The sequence below is a fragment of the Nerophis ophidion genome, linkage group LG17, assembly GCF_033978795.1.
Source record: "Nerophis ophidion isolate RoL-2023_Sa linkage group LG17, RoL_Noph_v1.0, whole genome shotgun sequence".
NCBI classification, from domain to species: Eukaryota; Metazoa; Chordata; class Actinopteri; order Syngnathiformes; family Syngnathidae; genus Nerophis; species Nerophis ophidion.
In genome coordinates this window covers 10,057,477-10,080,481 of record NC_084627.1, presented here as the reverse complement: position 1 = coordinate 10,080,481, position 23,005 = coordinate 10,057,477, and the positions used below count along the sequence as shown (strand labels likewise).

The window sequence follows — 23,005 nt, the reverse complement described above, 5'->3', positions numbered from 1 at the left end:
TGTCCAGGAGAAAGTACCGGTGGCGTTCGAGTGTCCCGAGATGGACCCCGCTGACGTGGTGGCCGCCATCGACCAGCCGCCTCCGCAGGTACGCTAGCATGTTAACACGCTAACAGTACGGCTCGCGTAGTGGGCGGGGCCAATTGTGACAAACATGTGATGCCTCTTGGAGGTGCGGGCGGCAGAAAGCGCCCTCAGGGGTCTTTTGTGGGTCCTGGACGAGGAGATGACAACGCCGGCATCCAACGAGGGCGCTGCCGTGGAGCGCGTGTGCCAGTACTACAATCAGACAGGTAACTCCGCCTCCAGCGATGGTTCTGATGCTGATGATCATGTGACCTTCCTTCAGTGCGTCAGTGCGAGCAGCCGCTGCAGTTGGAGGTGGGACACCTGGCGGGCTGCGACCCGGTACGCTACGATCTGACGGGATGGTTCTCGCTGGTCCAGAACAATCAGTCTGCTCTCAACGCCGTCGGACTTCTCCAGAACTCGTCCGTGTGAGTGCGAGGTCGCGTGTTGGGGGGGGCGTGGTCAGGCTATGACGCGGCGTGTCGTCTCCAGGGCGTCAGTGAAGGCGACGTTCTCGCCCGCCGTGGACGTGCCGCCGCTGTGCCGCGGCCTGAGCGGGCTGGAAGGCGCCAGTCAGCGCTCGCTGCAGAGGAGCGCCACCATCAGGAAGACACTCAGCGGGGGGGGCGGCGGCTTTACGCAGGCACTCGCCGTGCATCGCCATCAAACTGCAGGCCGTGAGTGTCACCGCCGCCGCCGCCGCCTCCTGAACCACGTCCGACTTTGGTATGTCTCCGCCCCCCTCAGGACGCCCTGGTCAACGTGATCCGGCGCGCTCGGCCCGTCTTCTTGCAGTGCATCAGCGCCAAGATGGACGCCGGCGGCGCGCCCAACGTGGCGACGCTGCGAGCGCAGCTTCTGTCGGCGCAGACGCTGTCGGCACTGCAGCTCTACCGCACAGGTCAGTGCCCGCCACCGCCGCAGGTCACATGACACCCGCTGACCTCTGCTCTCATGGCAGGCTACCCTGATCACATGACCCTCAGCGACTTCAGGCGTCACTTCCAGGCTTTGTCCCCGCCCATCATGAAGCGCTACGCCTCCATGTTTGTCCGCCATGATGAGAGGAAGGTGGGTCACGTGACTCGCCCTCGCTTAAAGGGGAACATGATCAGCAGACTTATGGAAGCGTCAATATGTACCTCGATGTTGCGGAACCATTTCCGAACTCTAAAAGGGTGAATTTGGCGATTGAAACGCCTTTCGATGGTTCGCTGTCGGAGCGATGACCTTTCACCCGTGACGTAACAGGAAGCACTCCACCATTTTCTCAAACACATCAGCTCTGTTATTTTCCGTTTTTCCGACTTTTCTCCGTACTTTGGAGACATTAAGCCTCGTGGGTGTGTTGTCGGAGGTGTAACAACACCAACAGAGAAGGTTTCAAGTTGACTTACGTGAAGTGTGCTAATCAGACATATCAATGGTCACGGCATGCTAATCGATGCTAACATGCTATTTAGGCTAGCTGTATGTACATATTGCGTCATTATGCCTCATTTGTAGCTATATTTGCTTCCAGCATTTCCCTCCACCCACATTTAATGCCAAACAAACACATACCAATCGACGGATTCAAGTTGCACCAGTGGTCAAAAGATGCGAAAGTCCCTCGTTTGTTCTGCACACTTTACCGACGATAGCGATTTTACGACAGAGATTTGTGGATATCCCGCGACACTCAAAGCAGATGCATTTCCAACGATAAAGTCAACAAAATCACAAAGGTGAGTTTTGTTGATGTTATTGACTTATGTGCTGATCAGACATATTTGCTCACGGCATGACTGCAAGCTAATCGATGCTAACATGCTATTTAGGCTAGCTGTATGTACATATTGCGTCATTATGCCTCATTTGCAGCTATATTTGCATCCAGCCTTTCCCTCCGCCCACATTTAATGTCAAACAAACACGTACCAATCGACGGATTCAAGTTGCACCAGTGGTCAAAAAATGCGAAAGTCCCTCGTTTGTTCTGCACACTTCACCGACCATAGCGATTTTACGACAGAGATTTGTGGATATCCTGCGACACTCAAAGCAGATGCATTTCCAACCATAAAGTCAACGAAATCACAAAGGTGAGTTTTGTTGATGTTATTGACTTATGTGCTAATCAGACATATTTGCTCACAGCATGACTAAAAGCTAACTGATGCTAACATGCTATTTAGGCTAGCTGTATGTAGATATTGCGTCATTATGCCTCATTTGTAGCTATATTTGCATCCAGCCTTTCCCTGCGCCCACATTTAATGCCAAACAAACACGTACCAATCGACGGATTCAAGTTGCACCAGTGGTCAAAAGATGCGAAAGTCCCTCGTTTGTTCTGCACACTTTACCGACGATAGCGATTTTACGACAGAAATGTGTGGATATCCTACGACACTCAAAGCAGATAATTTTTCCAAGAATAAAGTCAACAAAATCACAAAGGTGAGTTTTGTTGATGTTATTGACTTATGTGCTAATCAGACATATTTGCTCACGGCATGACTGCAAGCTAATCGATGCTAACATGCTATTTAGGCTAGCTGTATGTAGATATTGCATCATTCTGCCTCATTTGTAGCTATATTTGCATCCAGCCTTTCCCTCCACCCACATTTAATGCCAAACAAACACGTACCAATCGACGGACTCAAGTTGCACCAGTGGTCAAAAGATGCGAAAGTCCCTCGTTTGTTCTGCACACTTTACCGACGATAGCGATGCTACGCCAGAAATGTGTGGATATCCTACGACACTCAAAGCAGATAATTTTTCCAAGAATAAAGTCAACAAAATCACAAAGGTGAGTTTTGTTGATGTTATTGACTTATGTGCTAATCAGACATATTTGCTCACGGCATGACTGCAAGCTAATCGATGCTAACATGCTATTTAGGCTAGCTGTATGTACATATTGCGTCATGATGCCTCATTTGTAGCTATATTTGCATCCAGCCTTTCCCTCCACCCACATTTAATGCCAAACAAACACAGACCAATCGACGGATTCAAGTTGCACGAGTGGTCAAAAGATGCGAAAGTCCCTCGTTTGTTCTGCACACTTTACCGACGATTGCGATGCTACGACAGAGATTTGTGGATATCCTGCGACACTCAAAGCAGATGCATTTCCAACGATAAAGTCAACAAAATCACAAAGGTGAGTGTTTTTGATGTTATTGAGTTATGTGCTAATCAGACATATTTGCTCACGGCATGACTGCAAGCTAATCGATGCTAACATGCTATTTAGGCTAGCTGTATGTACATATTGTGTCATTATGCCTCATTTGTAGCTATATTTGCATCCAGCCTTTCCCTCCGCCCACATTTAATGCCAAACAAACACATAACAATCAACGGGTTCAAGTTGCACCAGTTGTCAAAAGATGCGAAATTCCGTCGTTTGTTCTGCACACTTTACCGTCGATAGCGATGCTACGACAGAGATGTGTGGATATCCTGCGACACTCAAAGCAGATGCATTTCCAACGATAAAGTCAACGAAATCACAAAGGTGAGTTTTGTTGATGTTATTGACTTATGTGCTGATCAGACATATTTGCTCACGGCATGACTGCAAGCTAATCGATGCTAACATGCTATTTAGGCTAGCTGTATGTACATATTGCGTCATGATGCCTCATTTGTAGCTATATTTGCATCCAGCCTTTCCCTCCACCCACATTTAATGCCAAACAAACCCGTACCAATCGACGGATTCAAGTTGCACCAGTGGTCAAAAGATGCGAAAGTCCCTCGTTTGTTCTGCACACTTTACCGACGATAGCGATGCTACGACAGAGATTTGTGGATATCCTGCGACACTCAAAGCAGATGCATTTCCAACGATAAAGTCAACGAAATCCCAAAGGTGACTTTTGTTGATGTTATTGACTTATGTGCTGATCAGACATATTTGCTCACGGCATGACTGCAAGCTAATCGATGCTAACATGCTATTTAGGTTAGCTGTATGTACATATTGCGTCATTATGCCTCATTTGTAGCTATATTTGCATCCAGCATTTCCCTCCACCTACATTTAATGCCAAACAAACACGTACCAATCGACGGATTCAAGTTGCACCAGTGGTCAAAAGATGCGAAAGTTCCTCGTTTGTTCTGCACATTTTACTGACGATAGCGATGCTACGACAGAGATTTGTGGATATCCTGCGACACTCAAAGCAGATATTTTTTCCAAGAATAAAGTCAACAAAATCACAAAGGTGAGTTTTGTTGATGTTATTGACTTATGTGCTAATCACACATATTTGCTCACAGCATGACTGCAAGCTAATTGATGCTAACATGCTATTTAGGCTAGCTGTATGTACATATTGCGTCATTATGCCTCATTTGTAGCTATATTTGCTTCCAGCATTTCCCTCCACCCACATTTAATGCCAAACAAACACGTACCAATCGACGGATTCAAGTTGCACCAGTGGTCAAAAGATGCGAAAGTCCTTCGTTTATTCTGCACATTTTACCGACGATAGCGATGCTACGTGGGGGGGCGGTATAGCTCGGTTTGTAGAGTGCCCGTGCCAGCAACTTGAGGGTTGCAGGTTCGATTCCCGCTTGTGCCATCCTAGTTACTGCCGTTGTGTCCTTGGGCAAGACACTTTACCCACCTGCTCCCAGTGCCACCCACACTGGTTTAAATGTAACTTAGATATTGGGTGTCACTATGTAAAGCGCTTTGAGTCACTTGAGAAAAGCACTATTTAAATATATAATTCACTTCACTACGACAGAGATGTGTGGATATCCTGCGACACTCAAAGCAGATGCATTTCCAAGAATAAAGTCAACAAAATCCCAAAGGTGACTTTTGTTGATGTTATTGACTTATGTGCTAATCAGACATATTTGCCCACGGCATGACTGCAAGCTAATCAATGCTAACATGCTATTTAGGCTAGCTGTATGTACATATTGCGTCATCATGCCTCATTTGTAGCTATATTTGCATCCAGCCTTTCCCTCCGCCCACATTTAATGCCAAACAAACACGTACCAATCGACGGATTCAAGTTGCAGCAGTGGTCAAAAGATGCGAAAGTCCCTCGTTTGTTCTGCACATTTTACCGACGATAGCGATTTTACGACAGAGATGTGTGGGTATCCTGCGACACACAAAGCAGATGCATTTCCAACGATAAAGTCAACAAAATCACAAAGGTGAGTTTTGTTGATGTTATTGACTTATGTGCTAATCAGATATATTTGCTCACGGCATGACTGCAAGCTAATCGATGCTAACATGCTATTTAGGCTAGCTGTATGTACATATTGCGTCATTATACCTCATTTGTAGCTTTATTTGGATCCAGCCTTTCCCTCCACCCACATTTAATGCCAAACAAACACGTACCAATCGACGGATTCAAGTTGCACCAGTGGTCAAAAGATGCGAAAGTCCCTCGTTTGTTCTGCACACTTTACCGACGATAGCGATTTTACGACAGAGATTTGTGGATATCCTGCGACACTCAAAGCAGATGCATTTCCAATGATAAAGTCAACGAAATCACAAAGGTGACTTTTGTTGATGTTATTGAGTTATGTGCTAATCAGACATATTTGCTCACGGCATGACTGCAAGCTAATCGATGCTAACATGCTATTTAGGCTAGCTGTATGTACATATTGCGTCATTATGCCTCATTTGTAGCTATATTTGCATCCAGCCTTTCCCTCCACCCACATTTAATGCCAAACAAACACATACCAATCGACTGATTCAGGTTGCACCAGTGGTCAAAAGATGCAATCATTGGTTAGAAGGCAATCGCCGAATTCGTCCCAGTGTTATGGCTATTTGCTCAATAGCTTCAGTTTCTTCTTCAATTTTGTTTTCGCTACCTGCCTCCACACTCCAACCATCCGTTTCAATACATGCGTAATCTGTTGAATCACTTAAAGGGGAACATTATCACAATTTCAAAAGGGTTAAAAACAATAAAAATCAGTTCCCAGTGGCTTGTTGTATTTTTCGAAGTTTTTTTCAAAATTTTACCGGTCTCGGAATATCCCTAAATAAAGCTTTAAAGTGCCTTATTTTCGTCTCTCTGCGAAGACACTGGCCATTTCCCTGTGACGTCACACAGTGCTGCCAATGTAAACAAACAATGGGAATACCACAGCAAGATATAGTGACATTAGCTCGGATTCAAACTCGGATTTCAGCGACTTAAGCGATTCAACAGTTTACGCATGTATTGAAGCAGATGGTTGGAGTATGAAAGTATTGAAGAAGAAACTGAAGCTATTGAGCGAATTCATAGCCATAGCATGGCCGAATAGCTGCGTTAGCATCGCCGGTAAAATGTGCGGACCAAACGATCAGGACTTTCGTATCTTGTGACACTGGAGCAACTTAAATCCGTCGATTGGTAAGTGTTTGTTTCGCATTAAATGTGGGTGGAAGGAAACGTAATATAGTTGCAAATGCATCTACAGGTTATCCATACATCTCTGTGCCATGTCTGCTTTAGCACCGCCGGTAAATAGCATGTTAGCATCGATTAGTGTAGCATGTTAGCATCGATTAGCTGGCAGTCAACATCAACAAAACTCACCTTTGTGATTTCGTTGACTATCGTTGCAAATGCATCTGCAGGTTATCCATACATCTCTGTGCCATGTCTGCCTTAGCATCGCCGGTCAAATGTGGAGACACTCTGGTACATTCAATGGGGGTCTGGCGGCAGACACTTTGGCATCTTGGGGCCAGTGGTGCAACTTGAATCCCTCCCTGTTAGTGTTGTTACACCCTCCGACAACACACCCACGAGGCATGATGTCTCCAAGGTTCCAAAAAATAGTCAAAAAAACGGAAAATAACAGAGCTGAGACCCGGTGTTTGTAATGTGTTGAAAATGAAAATGGTGGGTGTGTTACCTCGGCGACGTCACATTCTGACGTCATCGCCTCCAGCGCGATAAACAGAAAGGCGTTTAATTCGCCAAAATTCACCCATTTAGAGTTCGGAAATCGGTTAAAAAAATAGATGGTCTTTTTTCTGCACCATCAAGGTATATATTGACGCTTACATAGGCCTGCTGATAATGTTCCCCTTTAAGCCGCCGAAATCCGAGTCTGAATCCGAGCTAATGTCGCCATACCTTTCTGTTCTATCCGCCATGTTTGTGTGTGGTTTCTTCACGCTGTGACGTCACAGGAAAATGGACGGGTGGATATAACGATGGTTAAAATCAGGCACTTTGAAGCCGTTTTTCGGGATATTGCGTGATGGGTAAAATTTTGAGAAAAACTTCGAAAAATAAAACAAGCCACTGGTAACTGATTTTTATTGGTTTTAACCCTTCAGAAATTGTGATAATGTTCCCCTTTAACGCCTCTGGACTTCAACTGGGCGGCATAGCTCGGTTGGTAGAGTGGCCGTGCCAGCAACTTGAGGGTTGCAGGTTCGATTCCCACTTGTGCCATCCTAGTTACTGCCGTTGTGTCCTTGGGCAAGACACTTTACCCACCTGCTCCCAGTGCCACCCACACTGGTTTAAATGTAACTTAGATATTGGGTGTCAATATGTAAAGCGCTTCGAGTCACTTGAGAAAAGCGCTATATAAATATAATTCACTTCAACTGAACGCCGTCTCGCTCGTCTTTGTCTCAGGCCGTGGACGAGCTTCTGGCCGACCTGGACCTGGACCCCAAGAGCGTCGTGATCGGCGCCGGTCGGGTGAGAACGCCTCCTCCTGCGTGTGGGGAAAGTCCATCCTGCGCCGCCTCTGGCAACTTCCTGTTTCCTGTCAGGTGTTCATGAGGCGCGGCGTGCTCCGACACCTGGAGAGTCAACGCGACCTGCAGGTCAGCGGCTGGCTGGTCCACCTGCAGGCCGCCTGCGTGGGACACCTGGCCCGCCAGAAGTACCGCACGCTCAAGGTCAGTCCTTGACTGCTCCGTTGCCATAGAAACGTACATGTAAGCATGGTGTGTGTGCGCAGGTGCGGCACATGGCCGTGCGCTGTCTTCAGAGGAACCTCCGGGTGTTGCATTTAGCGGCGGAATGGCACTGGTGGAAGCTTTTCTGCCGCGTGCGCCCCCTGCTGGACGTCAACATGGACAACGAGAGGCTGCGCACCAAAGAGGTAAACACACACACACACACACACACACACACACATACACACACACACACTTGGTGGTTAAAGGCCTACTGAAATGAGATGTTCTTATTTAAACGGGGATAGCAGCTCCATTCTATGTGTCATACTTGATCATTTCGCGATATTGCCATATTTTTCCTTAAAGGATTTAGTAGAGAACATCCACGATAAAGTTTGCAACTTTTGGTCGCTAATAAAAAAGCCTCGCCTGTACCGGAAGTAGCAGACGATGTGCGCGTGACGTCACCGCTGTGAGGCGTCCTCACATCCGAACATCCTTTATACTCATTGCCTCAAGCAGCAAGAGCTATTCGGACCGAGAAAGTGACAATTTCCCTGTTAATTTGAGCGAGGATGAAAGATTTGTGGATAAGGAAAGTTAGAGTGAAACACAAAAAAAAAAGAAAAAGCGAACGGTCCGGGCGGCAGCAGTGGGACCGTCCATCCCATCCATTTTCTACCGCTTATTCCCTTTCGGGGTCGCGGGGGGCGCTTGCGCCTATCTCAGCTACAATCGGGCGGGAGGCGGGGTACACCCTGGACAAGTCGCCACCTGATCGCAGGGCCAACACAGATAGACAGACAACATTCACACACTAGGGCCAATTTAGTGTTGCCAATCAACCTATCCCCAGGTGCATGTCTTTGGAAGTGGGAGGAAGCCGGAGTACCCGGAGGGAACCCACGCATTCACGGGGAGGACATGCAAACTCCACACAGGAAGATCCTGAGCCTGGATTTGAACCCAGGACTGCAGGACCTTCGTATTGTGAGGCAGACGCACTAACCCCTCTGCCACCGTGAAGCTGCAGTGGGACCGTTTCAGATGTAATTAGACACATTTACTAGGATAATTCTGTAAAATCTCTTACCTGCTTATTTTTTAATAGTATTTTAGTGAGATTGTAAAGACATACCTCAAAGTCAGATGGCTGCGGTGAACGCCAGTGTCTCTCAGAGAAGCCGATAAAGGAACCAAGATCACAGCTGCCATTTTGAGCGGCAGGGGGAAGTCCCATAATCCACTGCAGTCTCCGGTAAGAGCCGACTTAATATCACAATTTTCCCCATCCAAAAACTTGCCGGTTGACGTAAATAAATAATGATAAATGGGTTGTACTTGTATAGCGCTTTTCTACCTTCAAGGTACTCAAAGCGCTTTGACACTACTTCCACATTTACCCATTCACACACACATTCACACACTGATGGAGGGAGCTGCCATGCAAGGCGCTAACCAGCACCCATCAGGAGTAAAGTGTCTTGCTCAGGACACAACGGACGTGACGAGGTTGGTACTAGGTGGGGATTGAACCAGGGACCATTGGGTTGCGCACGGCCACTCTCCCACTTCGCCACCCCATCCGTAGAGAAACATGTTCGCTTGACCGCTCTGTGTTAAAGCTTCACAACAAACAAAGAAACACCAGCTGTGTTTCGGTGCTAAAGGCAGCTGCAATCCACCGCTTTCCACCAACAGCATTCTTCTTTGACGTCTCCACTATTAATTGAAAAAAATTGCAAAAGATTCAGCAACACAGATGTCCAAAATACTGTGTAATTATGCGATGAAAAGGGACGTTCCGCGACGTTTTCAACAAGAAACTCCGCGGGAAATTTAAAATTGTAGTTTAGTAAACTAAAGCGGCCGTATTGGCATGTGTTGCAATGTTAATATTTCATCATTGATATATAAACTATCAGACTGCGTGGTCGCTAGTAGTGGCTTTCAGTAGGTCTTTAAAGAGGAGTTTTGTGTTCAGGATGAAGTGTCGGGGCTCAAACGGCGTCTGGACAAGTCGGAGAAGGAAAGGAACGAGTTGAGACAGACGGTGGACGCCTGCAACACCAAAGTTTGTCCTGCAACACACACTTACACTTACCCACACACTCAGAAACACACACTAACGCAGCGCGTGTGTGTAGCTGACGGCGGTGACCTCGGAGCTGAGCGACGAGCGTTTCCGTGGCGACGCGGTGGGTCAGGCTCTCGACGTGGAGCGAGCGGAGAGACTCCGGCTGAGCAAGGAGAACAAGGGGCTGCAGGTGAGGCGGCCGTCTCGCCTGCCTCATCACCACCCCTCTTGACTTCCTGTCGCTTTGTTCAGGCGCGCCTGGACCAGTGCAAGGTTGCCATGGAGACGCTGGAGAAACAGCTGGAGGAGGAGCGGAGGAAGTATCGCAACTTGGAGAGCCAACGAGCGGCGGGGACAGGTAGGTGGGCGTGTACTTCCAAACAAGGAGTTTGACATCTGGACGCCTTTTTCAGCCCGAAGAAAATACCAAACTTTGCAGACCTGCCAGGTGTGGTGAAAATGTTCTGTTTTAGAGATCCCGGAGAACACAATTTTAAAATTGACTCTCTAGCGCCAACTTTAAAATGAGTAAAAATAAGCCCCTCCCCCACCAATTCACATATCAACAAAAAAAAAAAATCACTGGAGATGTCTCAAGAAGTGAATTGTATTTATATAGCGCTTTTCTCTAGTGACTCAAAGCGCTTTACATAGTGAAACCCAATGTCTAAGTTACATTTAAAGCAGTGTGGGTGGCACTGGGAGCAGGTGGGTAAAGTGTCTTGCCCAAGGACACAACGGCAGTGACTAGGATGGCAGAAGGGGGAATCGAACTTGGAGCCCTCAAAAATATAACCCATGTCTGTAAAGAAATCATCTTGGTTTCTGTCGGCCATTTTTAAGTCAAAAACAGGTGTCGTACTCCAACAAACTCCTCCTAGGGCAGGGGTCACCAACGTGGTGCCCGTAAGGACCAGATGAGTCGCCCGCTGGCCTTTTCTAAAAATAGCTCAAATAGCAGCACTTACCAGTGAGCTGCCTCTATTTTCTAAATGTTATTTATTTACTAGCAAGCTGGTCTCGCTTTGCTCAACATTTTTAATTCTAAGAGAGACAAAACTCAAATAGAATTTGAAAATCCAAGAAAATATTTTAAAGACTTGGTCTTCACTTGTTTAAATAAATTCTTTTATTTTTTTACTTTGCTTCTTATAACTTTCAGAAAGACAATTTTAGAGAAAAAAATACAACCTTGAGGATTTTTAAACACATATACCTTTTTACCTTTTAAATTCCTTCCTCTTCTTTCCTGACAATTTAAATCAATGTTCAAGTAATTTTTTTTTTTTTATTGTAAAGAATAATAAATACATTTTAATTAAATTCTTCATTTTAGCTTCTGTTTTTTCGCCAAAGAATATTTGTGAAATATTTTTTCAAACTTATTATGATTAAAATTTAAAAGAATTATTCTGGCAAATTTAGAAAATCTTTAGAATCAACTTTAAATCTTATTTCAAAGTCTTTTGAATTTCTTTTAAAATTTTTGTTCTGGAACATCTGGAACATGGGTGTCAAACTCTGGCCCGCGGGGCCAAATTTGGCCCGCCGTCTAATTTCATTTGGCCCTTGAGACAATATCAAATTAACATTGGAGCTGACCCGCCAGTAACACCACATTCACCACCAATACTCATACTTACCAATCCTCACGATTTTCCCGGGAGATTCCCAAAGTTTAGTGACCTTCCCGAAAATCTCCCTGGGCAACCATTCTCCCGATTTCGACCCGGACAACAATATTGGGAGCGTGCCTTAAAGGCACTGTCCTCTACAACATGTCGTCACGTCCTCTTTTCCTCCATACAAACAGCGTGCTGGCCAAGTCACATAATATATGCCGCTTTCACACACACACACACACTTGGTCAACAGCCATACAGGTCACACTGAGGGTGGCCGTATAAACAACTTTAACATTGTTACAAATACTCTGTGAACCCACACCAAACAAGAATGACAAAACACCCGCACCGTAACACAACATAAACACAACATAAACACAACAGAACAAATACCAAGGACCCCTTGCAGCACTAACTCTTCCGGAATGCTACAACATACACCCCCTGCTGCCACCAAACCCCGCCCACCTAATTTTTATTTCATTTTCGAATTTATTAGCCTGCGGAAAAAGTTAATGTTGACATTTACCTCAGAAGGCTGCAAATAGAAAAGAGGCATTCATTTTTTAAATTACGTTTTATTTAATATACCACTGATTTTTTTTTATTTTTATTTTTCGAAAGTTGATTTTGCACTACTATTACGTTATGTAAGCTCTGCGTTTTCCTTGGGAGGAAGCCCGAGTTCCCAGAGGGAACCCACGCAGTCACGGGGAGGTCATGCACCTCCACACAGAAAGATCCAGAGCACGGGATTGAACGCAGGATTACTCCGGACCGTCGTATTGTGAGGCAGATGCACTAACCCCTGCACCACCGTGCTGCCCTATTTAAGCCTTGCTTGTTCAATATTCATTGCAAAACTAGTTTGGCTCCCTAATAAAAGGTTAATTTGTTCAACCTTGGCCCACTCTGTATTTGAAATAATGATTTGTCTTTGTTAGAAATATAGCTTGGTCCAATTTGTTATATATTCTAACAAAACGCAGATTGGATTTTAACATATTTAAAACATGTCATCAAAATTCTAAAATTATTCTTAATCAGGAAAAATTACTAATGATGTTCCACAAATTATTTTTTTTAATTTTTTTTTTCAAAAAGATTCGAATTAGCTAGTTTTTCTCTTCTTTTTTTCGGTTGAATTTTGTATTTTAAGGAGTCAAAATTAAAGATAAACTATGTTTCAAAATTGAATTTTCATTTTTTCCTGTTTTCTCCTCTTTTAAACCGCTCAATTAAGTGTTTCTTTCATGATTTATTTTCTACAAAAAAACCTTCCGTAAAAGGAAAAAAAATGTACGATGGAATGACGGACAGAAATACCCATTTTTTTTATATATATATACATTTATTTATTAAAGGTAAATTGAGCAAATTGGCTATTTCTGGCAATTTATTTAAGTGTGTATCAAACTGGTAGCCCTTGGCATTAATCAGTACCCAAGAAGTAGCTCTTGCTTTCAAAAAGGTTGCTGACCCCTGCTCTAAGGTGTATAACACCTGCTTAGCAGCATGTGAATGGGCCCTTTTAAAGCAACAGGCCCATAATAGCCAGTGATGCGTTTACAGCCACTCAAAAAGTCAGACAACTCCAACACCACACATAATGTGTAATTCCAGGTCGTTACATCATGATTTACCAATCAAATGTGTGCTTATTCTAGTGTCATTTATTAAGAATCTTAATTTATAAACATTAATCATGAAATGAGGTTATTATATTACAGAAATACTTAAAAAAACATATATTTTACTAACAGAAAGTACACTTTATCCCATGTTTACATCTCATTGTGCAACATGTGAACGTTTTAATGGGAACTAAATGCGATATCTGAAAGGGGTACAAATGATTTCCAAAGCAGGCGGTATAGCTCGGTTGGGAGAGTGGCCGTGCCAGCAACTTGCGGGTTGCAGGTTCGATTCCCGCTTCTGCCATCCTAGTCACTACCGTTGTGTCCTTGGGCAAGACACTTTACCCACCTGCTCCCAGTGCCACCCGCACTGGTTTAAATGTCACCTAGATATTGGGTTTTTTTACGTAAAGCGCTTTGAGTCACTAGAGAAAAGCGCTATATAAATATACTTCACTTCACTTCACACACACCCAGACATACAATACCAGTCCTTAGCTCATGAAAAACAATATGTTATTGTCTTTGGAAGTGGGCCAAAACACGACCTATTTGTAGTGGGCGGAGCCTGGCGGCAAAAACTGCTCTTGGCGGTCACCAATCAAACTGTCATTTCTGCAGGTCAGGTGATCAGTGATGGATACGGAACTGGTGGGCGATAATAAATTGTGACTATATGTGGGCGTGGCATGGCGCCAAACTTATATCCGATGCTTCGCCGCAAAACACGAAAATGTTGATAACGCGCCTCCACAAAACCTGATGTTGAATTGGTCGGCTGGAGAAAAACAACCCGGTGCGTTTCCTGTCGGCCCCCCCCCCTCAACAGCCATACAGGTCACACTGAAGGTGGCCAAATAAACAACTTTAACATTGTTACAAATATGCGCCACACTGTGAACCCACACCAAACAAGAATGACAAAACACCCGCACGGTAACACAACATTAACTCTTCCGGAATGCCCCCCCCCCCCCCCCCCCCGCCCCCCCCGCAGAGAGCGAGCTGGCCATGCAGCTGGAATGTTGCCAGACGGAGGTGGAGTTTGTCCGCCGACGGTTGAAGCAGACGGAGGAGAAGGTGGAGGCGGAGCGTGAGACGCGCCAGCAGCTGGACAACAAAGTGAGACAAAGACCGGGACCAGGATGTCTGTTGGTATAGTGACTATGGGGCGGCATAGCTCGGTTGGTAGAGTGGCCGTGCCAGCAACTTGAGGGTTGCAGGTTCGATTCCCGCTTGTGCCATCCTAGTTACTGCCGTTGTGTCCTTGGGCAAGACACTTTACCCACCTGCTCCCAGTGCCACCCACACTGCTTTAAATGTAACTTAGATATTGGGTCTCACTATGTAAAGCGCTTTGAGTCACTAGAGAAAAGCGCTATATAAATATAATTCACTTCACACTTCACTATGTGTGTGTGTGTGTGTGTGTGTGTGTGTGTGTGTGTGCGTGTGTGTGTGTGTGGCATGCAGGTGGCGACGCTGCAGGCCCAGCTGGACCAGTCCAAGAAGAGCGTGATCGAACTCAAGCGACACTGCCGGCGCATGACCTCCGACCTCCAGGACGCGCGAGTCCTCAACGACAGCCTGCAGAACCGAACGCACGAACTGGACCGCAAGCAGAGACGGTGTGTGTACTTTTCTGATGTTGATGGAAAAACGCCGCCGCACGCTCACCGCCGTGTCTTCCCTCCCTCGCTCCGCCGCCAGCTTCGACAGCAAGCTGACGCAGGCGCTGGAGGAAGCCGACGGCGAGCGAGAGCTGAAGGACAAAGCCGTGCAAGAGAACGCCGCACTGGGGGCGGAGCTAATCACGCTGCGCCGCCACCTGCAGGTGAGGTCCTGGCGGTGGCGTTGATCAATCAATCAATCAATCAATGTTTACTTATATAGCCCTAAATCACTAGTGTCTCAAAGGGCTGCACAAACCACTACGACATCCTCGGTAGGCCCACATAAGGGCAAGGAAAAACTCACACCCAGTGGGACATCGGTGACAATAATGACTATGAGAACATGATACTGTGAAAGATCAATCCATAATGGATCCAACACAGTCGCGAGAGTCCAGTCCAGAGCGGATCCAACACAGCAGCGAGAGTCCCGTTCACAGCGGAGCCAGCAGGAAACCATCCCAAGCGGAGGCTGATCAGCAGCGGAGAGATGTCCCCAGCCGATACACAGGCGAGCAGTACATGGCCACCGGATCGGACCAGACTCCCTCCACAAAGGAGAGTGGGACATAGGAGAAAAAGAAAAGAAACGGCAGATCAACTGGTCTAAAAAGCGAGTCTATTTAAAGGCTAGAGTATACAAATGAGTTTTAAGGTGAGACTTAAATGCTTCTACTGAGGTAGCATCTCGAACTGTTACCGGGAGGGCATTCCAGAGTACTGGAGCCCGAAATGAAAAAGCTCTACAGCCCGCAGACTTTTTTTGGGCTTTGGGGATCACTAATAAGCCGGAGTCCTTTGAAGGCAGATTTCTTGCCGGGACATATGGTACAATACAATCGGCAAGATAGGATGGAGCTAGACCGTGTAGTATTTTATACGTAAGTAGTAAAACCTTAAAGTCACATCTTAAGTGCACAGGAAGCCAGTGCAGGTGAGCCAGTACAGGTATATATGTATGTATATATGTATATAAAGGTATATACAGTATAGGTATATATGTATGTATATATGTATATAAAGGTATATACAGTATAGGTATATATGTATGTATATATGTATATAAAGGTATATACAGTATAGGTATATATGTATGTATATATGTATATAAAGGTATATACAGTATAGGTATATATGTATGTATATATGTATATAAAGGTATATACAGTACAGGCGTAATGTGATCAAACTTTCTTGTTCTTGTCAAAAGTCTAGCAGCCGCATTTTGTACCAACTGTAATCTTTTAATGCTAGACATGGGGAGACCCGAAAATAATACGTTACAGTAATCGAGACGAGACGTAACAAACGCATGGATAATGATCTCAGCGTCTTTAGTGGACAGAATGGAGCGAATTTTAGCGATATTACGGAGATGAAAGAAGGCCGTTTTAGTAACGCTTTTAATGTGTGACTCAAAGGAGAGAGTTGGGTCGAAGATAATACCCAGATTCTTTACCGTGTCGCCTTGTTTAATTGTTTGGTTGTCAAATGTTAGAGTTGTATTATTAAATAGAGTTCGGTGTCTAGCAGGACCGATAATCGTTGATGCCCTGGTTAACGCCGTGTGTGTGCGTAGGAGAGCCAGGCGGAGGGAGGTCGCTTACAGAAGCAGAAGGACGAGTTGTGCGCTCAGATCCGGGACCTCAGCGTTCCCGTGAATCTGGCCAGGGACTCCCTCCCTGACCTGAAGAGACAGCTCCGCCTCCTGGAGGGCGTGGCCGGCGAGCGGGCCGACGAGGTGTCCCAGCTGACCGCCAGAGTCCAACAGCAGCAACAGGTGACGGCGATATGCTCGCAGGAAAGCGCGGGGTACGCGTAACCTCAAACCCCCCTCTACATTCCCCTCCCCCTACAGGTGCAGGTGCGCCTGGAGCTGGAGTTGGAGCGCATGAAGCAGATCCACCAGAAGGAGCTGGAGGACAAAGACGAGGAGCTGGAGGACGTACACAAGTCTTCTCAGAGGAGGGTAGGAAGAAATGGTTTCATGTTAGCGACATGCTAGCAGGGCGAATGATGTGTTTGCTGGGTCGCCATGGCGATGACGATGCAGCTGCGGCAGCTGGAGATGCAGCTGGAGCAGGAATACGAGGAGAAGCAGATGGTGATCCACGACAAGCATGACCTGGAGGGACTCGTGGCCACACTGTGTGAGCAGGTACGCACACACCTTGCCTGTTAGCATGTCGGCACGTGAGCCGTAGTCAGCGTGGGGCGGCCTGCAGGTGGGCCACCGAGACTTCGACGTGGAGAAAAAGCTGAGGCGGGACTTGAAGAGGACGCACGCGCTCCTGGCCGACGCCCAGCTGCTGCTGGCCACACTTCAAAGTGATGGGCGGGGCCCCGCGGACGCCGACAAGGACCAGCTGGAACGTCTTCACTGGCAGGTGCGGCTCGCCAGCGTCTCCGCCGCGCCGCCGTCTCTTGACGTGTGTGTGTGCGTGTTTGTCAGCTGGAGGACAGCGAGACACAGCGGCGTGAGGCGGAGAGCGCCCTGACCACCTTGACGCAGCAGCTGGAGGACACGCAGATGGAAGTGGACAACATGTGCAAGCAGAAGAGTCTGGTAAGACCGCCACAGCACATGTCGTCCGGAGAGGGAATCAAACGTGCGGACTTTGCGTGCGCAGTTGGACGAGCAGCTGTCCCTCCTCCAGCATGAGAAGGTGGACCTGCTGAAGCGCTTGGAGGAGGACCAGGAGGACCTGGAGGAGCTCATGAGGAAGCACAAAGCGCTGATTCAGCAGGTTAGTTCATGTCCGTCCTCCACGGTGCCGCCCCGCCCCCGCCTCATTGGGTCTGCCTCCTGGACAGTCGTCCAATGACATCTGTCGCATCAAAGAACTGGAGGCGGAGCTTGAGGAGGTCAAGAAGGAGAGACACGCCCTCCGGGAAGAGGTAAGACGCACCGACATTTGTTCTTCCTCCTTCGTCGAGAGCTGGATCCACTCGACGTCCATTGCCCACATCTGCAGTCCCCTCCAAGGTTTCTCATTGTCCCATTGGGTGGAGTTTTTCCTTGCCCTGCCGAGGATGTCGTTGTGGCTTGTGCAGCTCTTTGAAACACTTGTGATTTAGGACTATATAAATAATAACTGATTAATTAATTGATGATGGGCTTCACGGTGGCAGAGGGGTTAGTGCGTCTGCCTCACAATACGAAGGTCCTGAGTAGTCCCGGGTTCAATCCCCAGGCACGGGATCTTTCTGTGTGGAGTTTGCATGTTCTCCCCGTGAATGCGTGGGTTCCCTCCGGGTACTCCGGCTTCCTCCCACCTCCAAAGACATGCACCTGGGGATAGGCCCCTCCCACTTCCAAAGACATGCACCTGGGGATAGGCCCCTCCCACTTCCAAAGACATGCACCTGGGGATAGGCCCCTCCCACCTCCAAAGACATGCACCTGGGGATAGGCCCCTCCCACCTCCAAAGACATGCACCTGGGGATAGGCCCCTCCCACCTCCAAAGACATGCACCTGGGGATAGGCCCCTCCCACTTCCAAAGACATGCACCTGGGGATAGGCCCCTCCCACTTCCAAAGACATGCACCTGGGGATAGGTTGATTGACAACACTAAATGGTCCCTAGTGTGTGAATGTTGTCTGTCTATCTGTGTTGGCCCTCCGATGGGTTGGCGACTTGTCCAGGGTGTACCCCGCCTTCCGCCCAATTGTAGCTGAGATGGACACCAGCGCCCCCCTGCCACCCCAAAGAGAATAAGTGGTAGAAAATGGATGGATGATTGATTGATTGGGCTTCACGGTGGCAGAGGGGTTAGTGCGTCTGCCTCACAATACGAAGGTCCTGAGTAGTCCTGGGTTCAATCCCGGGCTCGGGATCTTTCTGTGTGGAGTTTGCATGTTCTCCCCGTGAATGTGTGGGTTGAAGTGAAGTGAATTATATTTATGTAGCACTTTTTCTCTAGTGACTCAAAGCGCTTTACATAGTGAAACCCAATATCTAAGTTACATTCAAACCAGTGTGGGTGGCACTGGGAGCAGGCGGGTCAAGTGTCTTGCCCAAGGACACAACGGCAGTGGCTAGGGTGGCGGAAGCGGGAATCGAACCTGCAACCCTCAAGTTGCTGGCACGGCCGCTCTACCAACCGAGCTAAACCCTCCAGGTACTCCGGCTTCCTCCCACCTCCAAAGACATGCACCTGGGGATAGGCCCCTCCCACCTCCAAAGACATGCACCTGGGGATAGGCCCCTCCCACCTCCAAAGACATGCACCTGGGGATAGGCCCCTCCCACCTCCAAAGACATGCACCTGGGGATAGGCAGATTGGCAACACTAAATGGTCCCTAATGTGTGAATGTTGTCTGTCTATCTGTGTTGGCCCTCCAATGGGGTGGCGACTTGTCCGGGGCGCACCCCACCTTCGGCCCGATTGTAACCAAGATAAGCACTAGCCCCCCGCGACCCCAAAGGGAGTAAGCGGTAGAAAATGGATGGATGGGATGAATGATTGATTGATTCCCTCCATTGCGTCCTCTTCCTCGCACCGTGCAGCTCCAGCAGCAAGCGTCCAGGTTGCAGTTCCTGGAGTCGTCCACCGTGGGGCGGAGCATCGTCAGCAAACAGGAAGCGCGCGTGTGTGACCTCGAAAACAAACTGGAGTTCCAAAGAGGACAGGTCAAGAGGTTTGAGGTGAGACAAAGTCCACCGCTGGAGGATCGTGGAAGGTTCCTGATGTCTGCGTCTTCCAAAAGGTCCTGGTGCTGCGTTTGCGGGACAGCGTGGTGCGTCTCGGCGAGGAGCTGGAGCAGAGCGCGCAGGCGGAGGCTCGGGAGCGTGAGAACGCTCGCTACTTCCAGCAGCGTCTGCAGGACGTCCGCGTGGAGATGGACGAGCTGAGTCAGCGCGAGCAGGACAGCAGCCGGCGCCGCATGGAGCTGGTGAGAGGCATTTATTCAGCCCATCCAAACCACTTGTCTAGTAGCCCCGCCCCCTTTCAGGGCATCAGCCAACCACACACTCCTCTTGTCTTTGACGTGTGTCGGGACCGCAACAGGAAGTGATGTCATCTTTGTTCACAGCAAATGCAGGTGGAGGAGCTGACGGCCATCAGGCAGACATTACAAGCCGACTTGGAAACTTCCATCCGACGCATCGTTGATCTGCAGGCCGCCTTGGAAGAGGTGGAGTCCAGCGATGACAGCGACACTGAGAGGTAACAAGGCCCCTCCCCCAAGGAGAGATCACATGATTGCCCCCCCCCCCGCTCCCGAGCATGCTGACCATGTTGTTCACTCCAGCGTCCGTGCGGCCGCGACGTCGTCCTCGACAAAGAAAGATCCGTAAGAATGTGTGCGCCGTGCGTGCTCGCCTTGGCCGTGCACGTGTAGTACGGTTCTAGAATGATCGTGTTGCTATGGCGATATGCGAGCAGTGGCGTGCACGCTCACCAACGCGGTGACATCAGCTCCCAGATCAGTCCAGGACCTCAGTGACGATCCTTGTCTTCACAGAGACTCTGCGTCCAGCCTCGGCACGGAAGACGTCGGCGAGGGCGTACGTGGAGTTTCTCGAGGAAGCTCTCGTGGCAAAGGATCTCCTTACGGCAGCAGTACCTTTAGCGGCCAGGAGGGGCGCCAGTCGGCAGCGGACACCAGCAGCACGTACAGCGTCCGGTAAGCCAGGACTAGACTTTGACCCGAGTGACTGTGATTCAGGTCTCAGGAGGTTCTGTTCTGCTCAGCTCCTGCACGGATGAAGATAACGCGGAGTCGGGGAGCTCTCGGGGTTTGGGACGGGCGCCGTCCTCCTCGGCACTGTCGGAGCTTCTGGAAGGACTGCGAAAGCGACGAGCGGGCAGCGAAGCGGAGGCGGGCAGCGCCATGTCACTTCCTGTTTACCAAACAACGGCAGCTTCCGCGCTGCGCCGTCGAGCATCGGCGCTCTCTCTGGCGCCAGACGACCTCCCGGAAATTCGACCCAGCATCCTCAAGCCGCCCTCGCCGCTTCTTCCTCGTGCCGCTGGCGACTCGCCGACGACGACGCCTCGCTTCAACTCCTGCGACTTCTCGACGTCCCTCCCCTCGCTGCCACGCCTCTCGTCCTTGGCGTCCTCGCACGTCGTCCACGAGCGCCCCCCCTCCCTGTCCATCCCGGAGGAGGACTACACGCAAGACCCCTCGCGCTCCGTCGCGACGCCACGGCGCTCCCCGCAGGCGGCTCGCCGCTGTGCACTACCTAACCTGGTCTCCGAGGACGCGGGCGAAGGACACCTGGGCTCGGAGCCCGTTGTCTTCCAGAACCGCCGCCTGGTCGCAGAGTGGGACGACACGTCCGACATCCTTCCCGCCGTCCGCAGATCTCAATCCGCCAGCAGCCTGGCCGGCTCCGTGCGGGGGGGCAGGAGAGCGCTGAGCGTCCATTTTGGAGAGCTCCCTCCCTCCACCCGCCAACGCAGCTCTGAAACCGAGTCGTCCAGCTCGGGGGGTTCAGGGAGTTCAGAGGTCACGCGGCCCAGGAGGCGATTGGAGCGACCGCAAGGGGAACGACTGGAAGCTGAGGGCAGCGAGTGCGGGGACGTGTCCTCCGTCATGAGGAAGTACCTCAGGAAGGAAGTGGACTGAAGCGGCGCCAGGTGACACGTCACACGCATCAACCTCACTAGACCCATTTGTATTAGTTACATTACATTTAAATAATTTCTAATTACATATTACATACTTAATACTTTCAGTAACCTCATTACTTACTTATCATTAGCATCATTAGCCATGCCAGCTGCATTAGCATCCTTAGCTACATTAGCGAAGTATAGTGAAATATATTTGTAATAAAGTGCTTCACATGGTGAAATCTATGTGAAGTATCATGCCCGAGGATTATTAATATAATTATGCATGAGTCTCATTAGCTACTAGCATCTACATTTCTAACATTACTCACAAAAACCTTGTTAGCTTCATTAGCTACGTTATCGTTATTAAGATAAGTATGCATGAGTCTCATTAGCTACTAGCATCTACATTTCTAACATTACTCACAAAAACCTTGTTAGCTTCATTAGCTACGTTATCGTTATTAAGATAAGTATGCATTTGTCTCATTAGCTACTAACATCTACATTACCCACAACAACCTTGTTAGCATCATTAGCTACATTAGCTATGTTATCGTTAGTAAAATAATTATGCATTAGTCTCATTAGCTACTAGCATCTACATTACCCACAACAACCTTGTTAGCATCATTAGCTACGTTATCATTATTAACATAATTATGCATTAGTCTCATTAGCTACTAGCATCTACATTACCCACAACAACCTTGTTAGCATCATTAGCTACATTAGCTATGTTGTCATCATTAACATAATTACGCATTAGTCTCATTAGCTACTAGCATCTACATTACCCACAACAACCTTGTTAGCATTATTAGCTACATTAGCTACGTTATCATTATTAATATAATTATGCATGAGTCTCATTAGCTCCTAGCATCTACATTACCCACAACAACCTTGTTAGCATCATTAGCTACATTAGCTACGTTATCATTATTAACATAATTATGCATTAGTCTCATTAGCTACTAGCATCTACATTTCTAACATTACTCACAAAAACCTTGTTAGCATCATTAGCTACATTAGCTACGTTATCATTATTAACATAATTATGCATGAGTCTCATTAGCTACTAGCATCTACATTTCTAACATTACTCACAAAAACCTTGTTAGCATCATTAGCTACGTAATCATTATTACAATAATTACGCATTAGTCTCATTAGCTACTAGCATCTACATTACCCACAACAACCTTGTTAGCATCATTAGCTACATTAGCTACGTTATCATTATTAACATAATTATGCATGAGTCTCATTAGCTACTAGCATCTACATTTCTAACATTACTCACAAAAACCTTGTTAGCATTATTAGCTACATTAGCTACGTTATCATTATTAATATAATTATGCATGAGTCTCATTAGCTACTAGCATCTACATTTCTAACATTACTCACAAAAACCTTGTCAGCA

At 47.8% G+C, this 23,005-nt stretch overlaps 1 protein-coding gene across 1 annotated transcript in view; it reads left to right on the top strand.

Annotated features, from left to right (window-relative positions):
* Window positions 1-23,005, top strand: part of LOC133536016 (unconventional myosin-XVIIIb-like) — a 40,055-nt gene that overhangs the window by 13,972 nt on the left and 3,078 nt on the right. Inside the window, 29 exon segments of the mRNA XM_061876187.1 lie at window positions 8-88; window positions 173-293; window positions 350-497; window positions 562-688; window positions 690-746; window positions 817-970; window positions 1,031-1,140; window positions 7,716-7,781; window positions 7,856-7,984; window positions 8,047-8,190; window positions 9,972-10,061; window positions 10,135-10,254; window positions 10,317-10,422; window positions 14,324-14,448; window positions 14,800-14,954; window positions 15,037-15,160; window positions 16,579-16,779; window positions 16,858-16,968; window positions 17,053-17,157; window positions 17,225-17,386; window positions 17,452-17,565; window positions 17,630-17,746; window positions 17,814-17,897; window positions 19,515-19,652; window positions 19,715-19,900; window positions 20,042-20,175; window positions 20,261-20,302; window positions 20,474-20,635; window positions 20,704-21,594. Of these exon segments, the coding sequence (XP_061732171.1) occupies window positions 8-88; window positions 173-293; window positions 350-497; window positions 562-688; window positions 690-746; window positions 817-970; window positions 1,031-1,140; window positions 7,716-7,781; window positions 7,856-7,984; window positions 8,047-8,190; window positions 9,972-10,061; window positions 10,135-10,254; window positions 10,317-10,422; window positions 14,324-14,448; window positions 14,800-14,954; window positions 15,037-15,160; window positions 16,579-16,779; window positions 16,858-16,968; window positions 17,053-17,157; window positions 17,225-17,386; window positions 17,452-17,565; window positions 17,630-17,746; window positions 17,814-17,897; window positions 19,515-19,652; window positions 19,715-19,900; window positions 20,042-20,175; window positions 20,261-20,302; window positions 20,474-20,635; window positions 20,704-21,583 (4,293 nt within the window). The 3' untranslated portion in view covers window positions 21,584-21,594.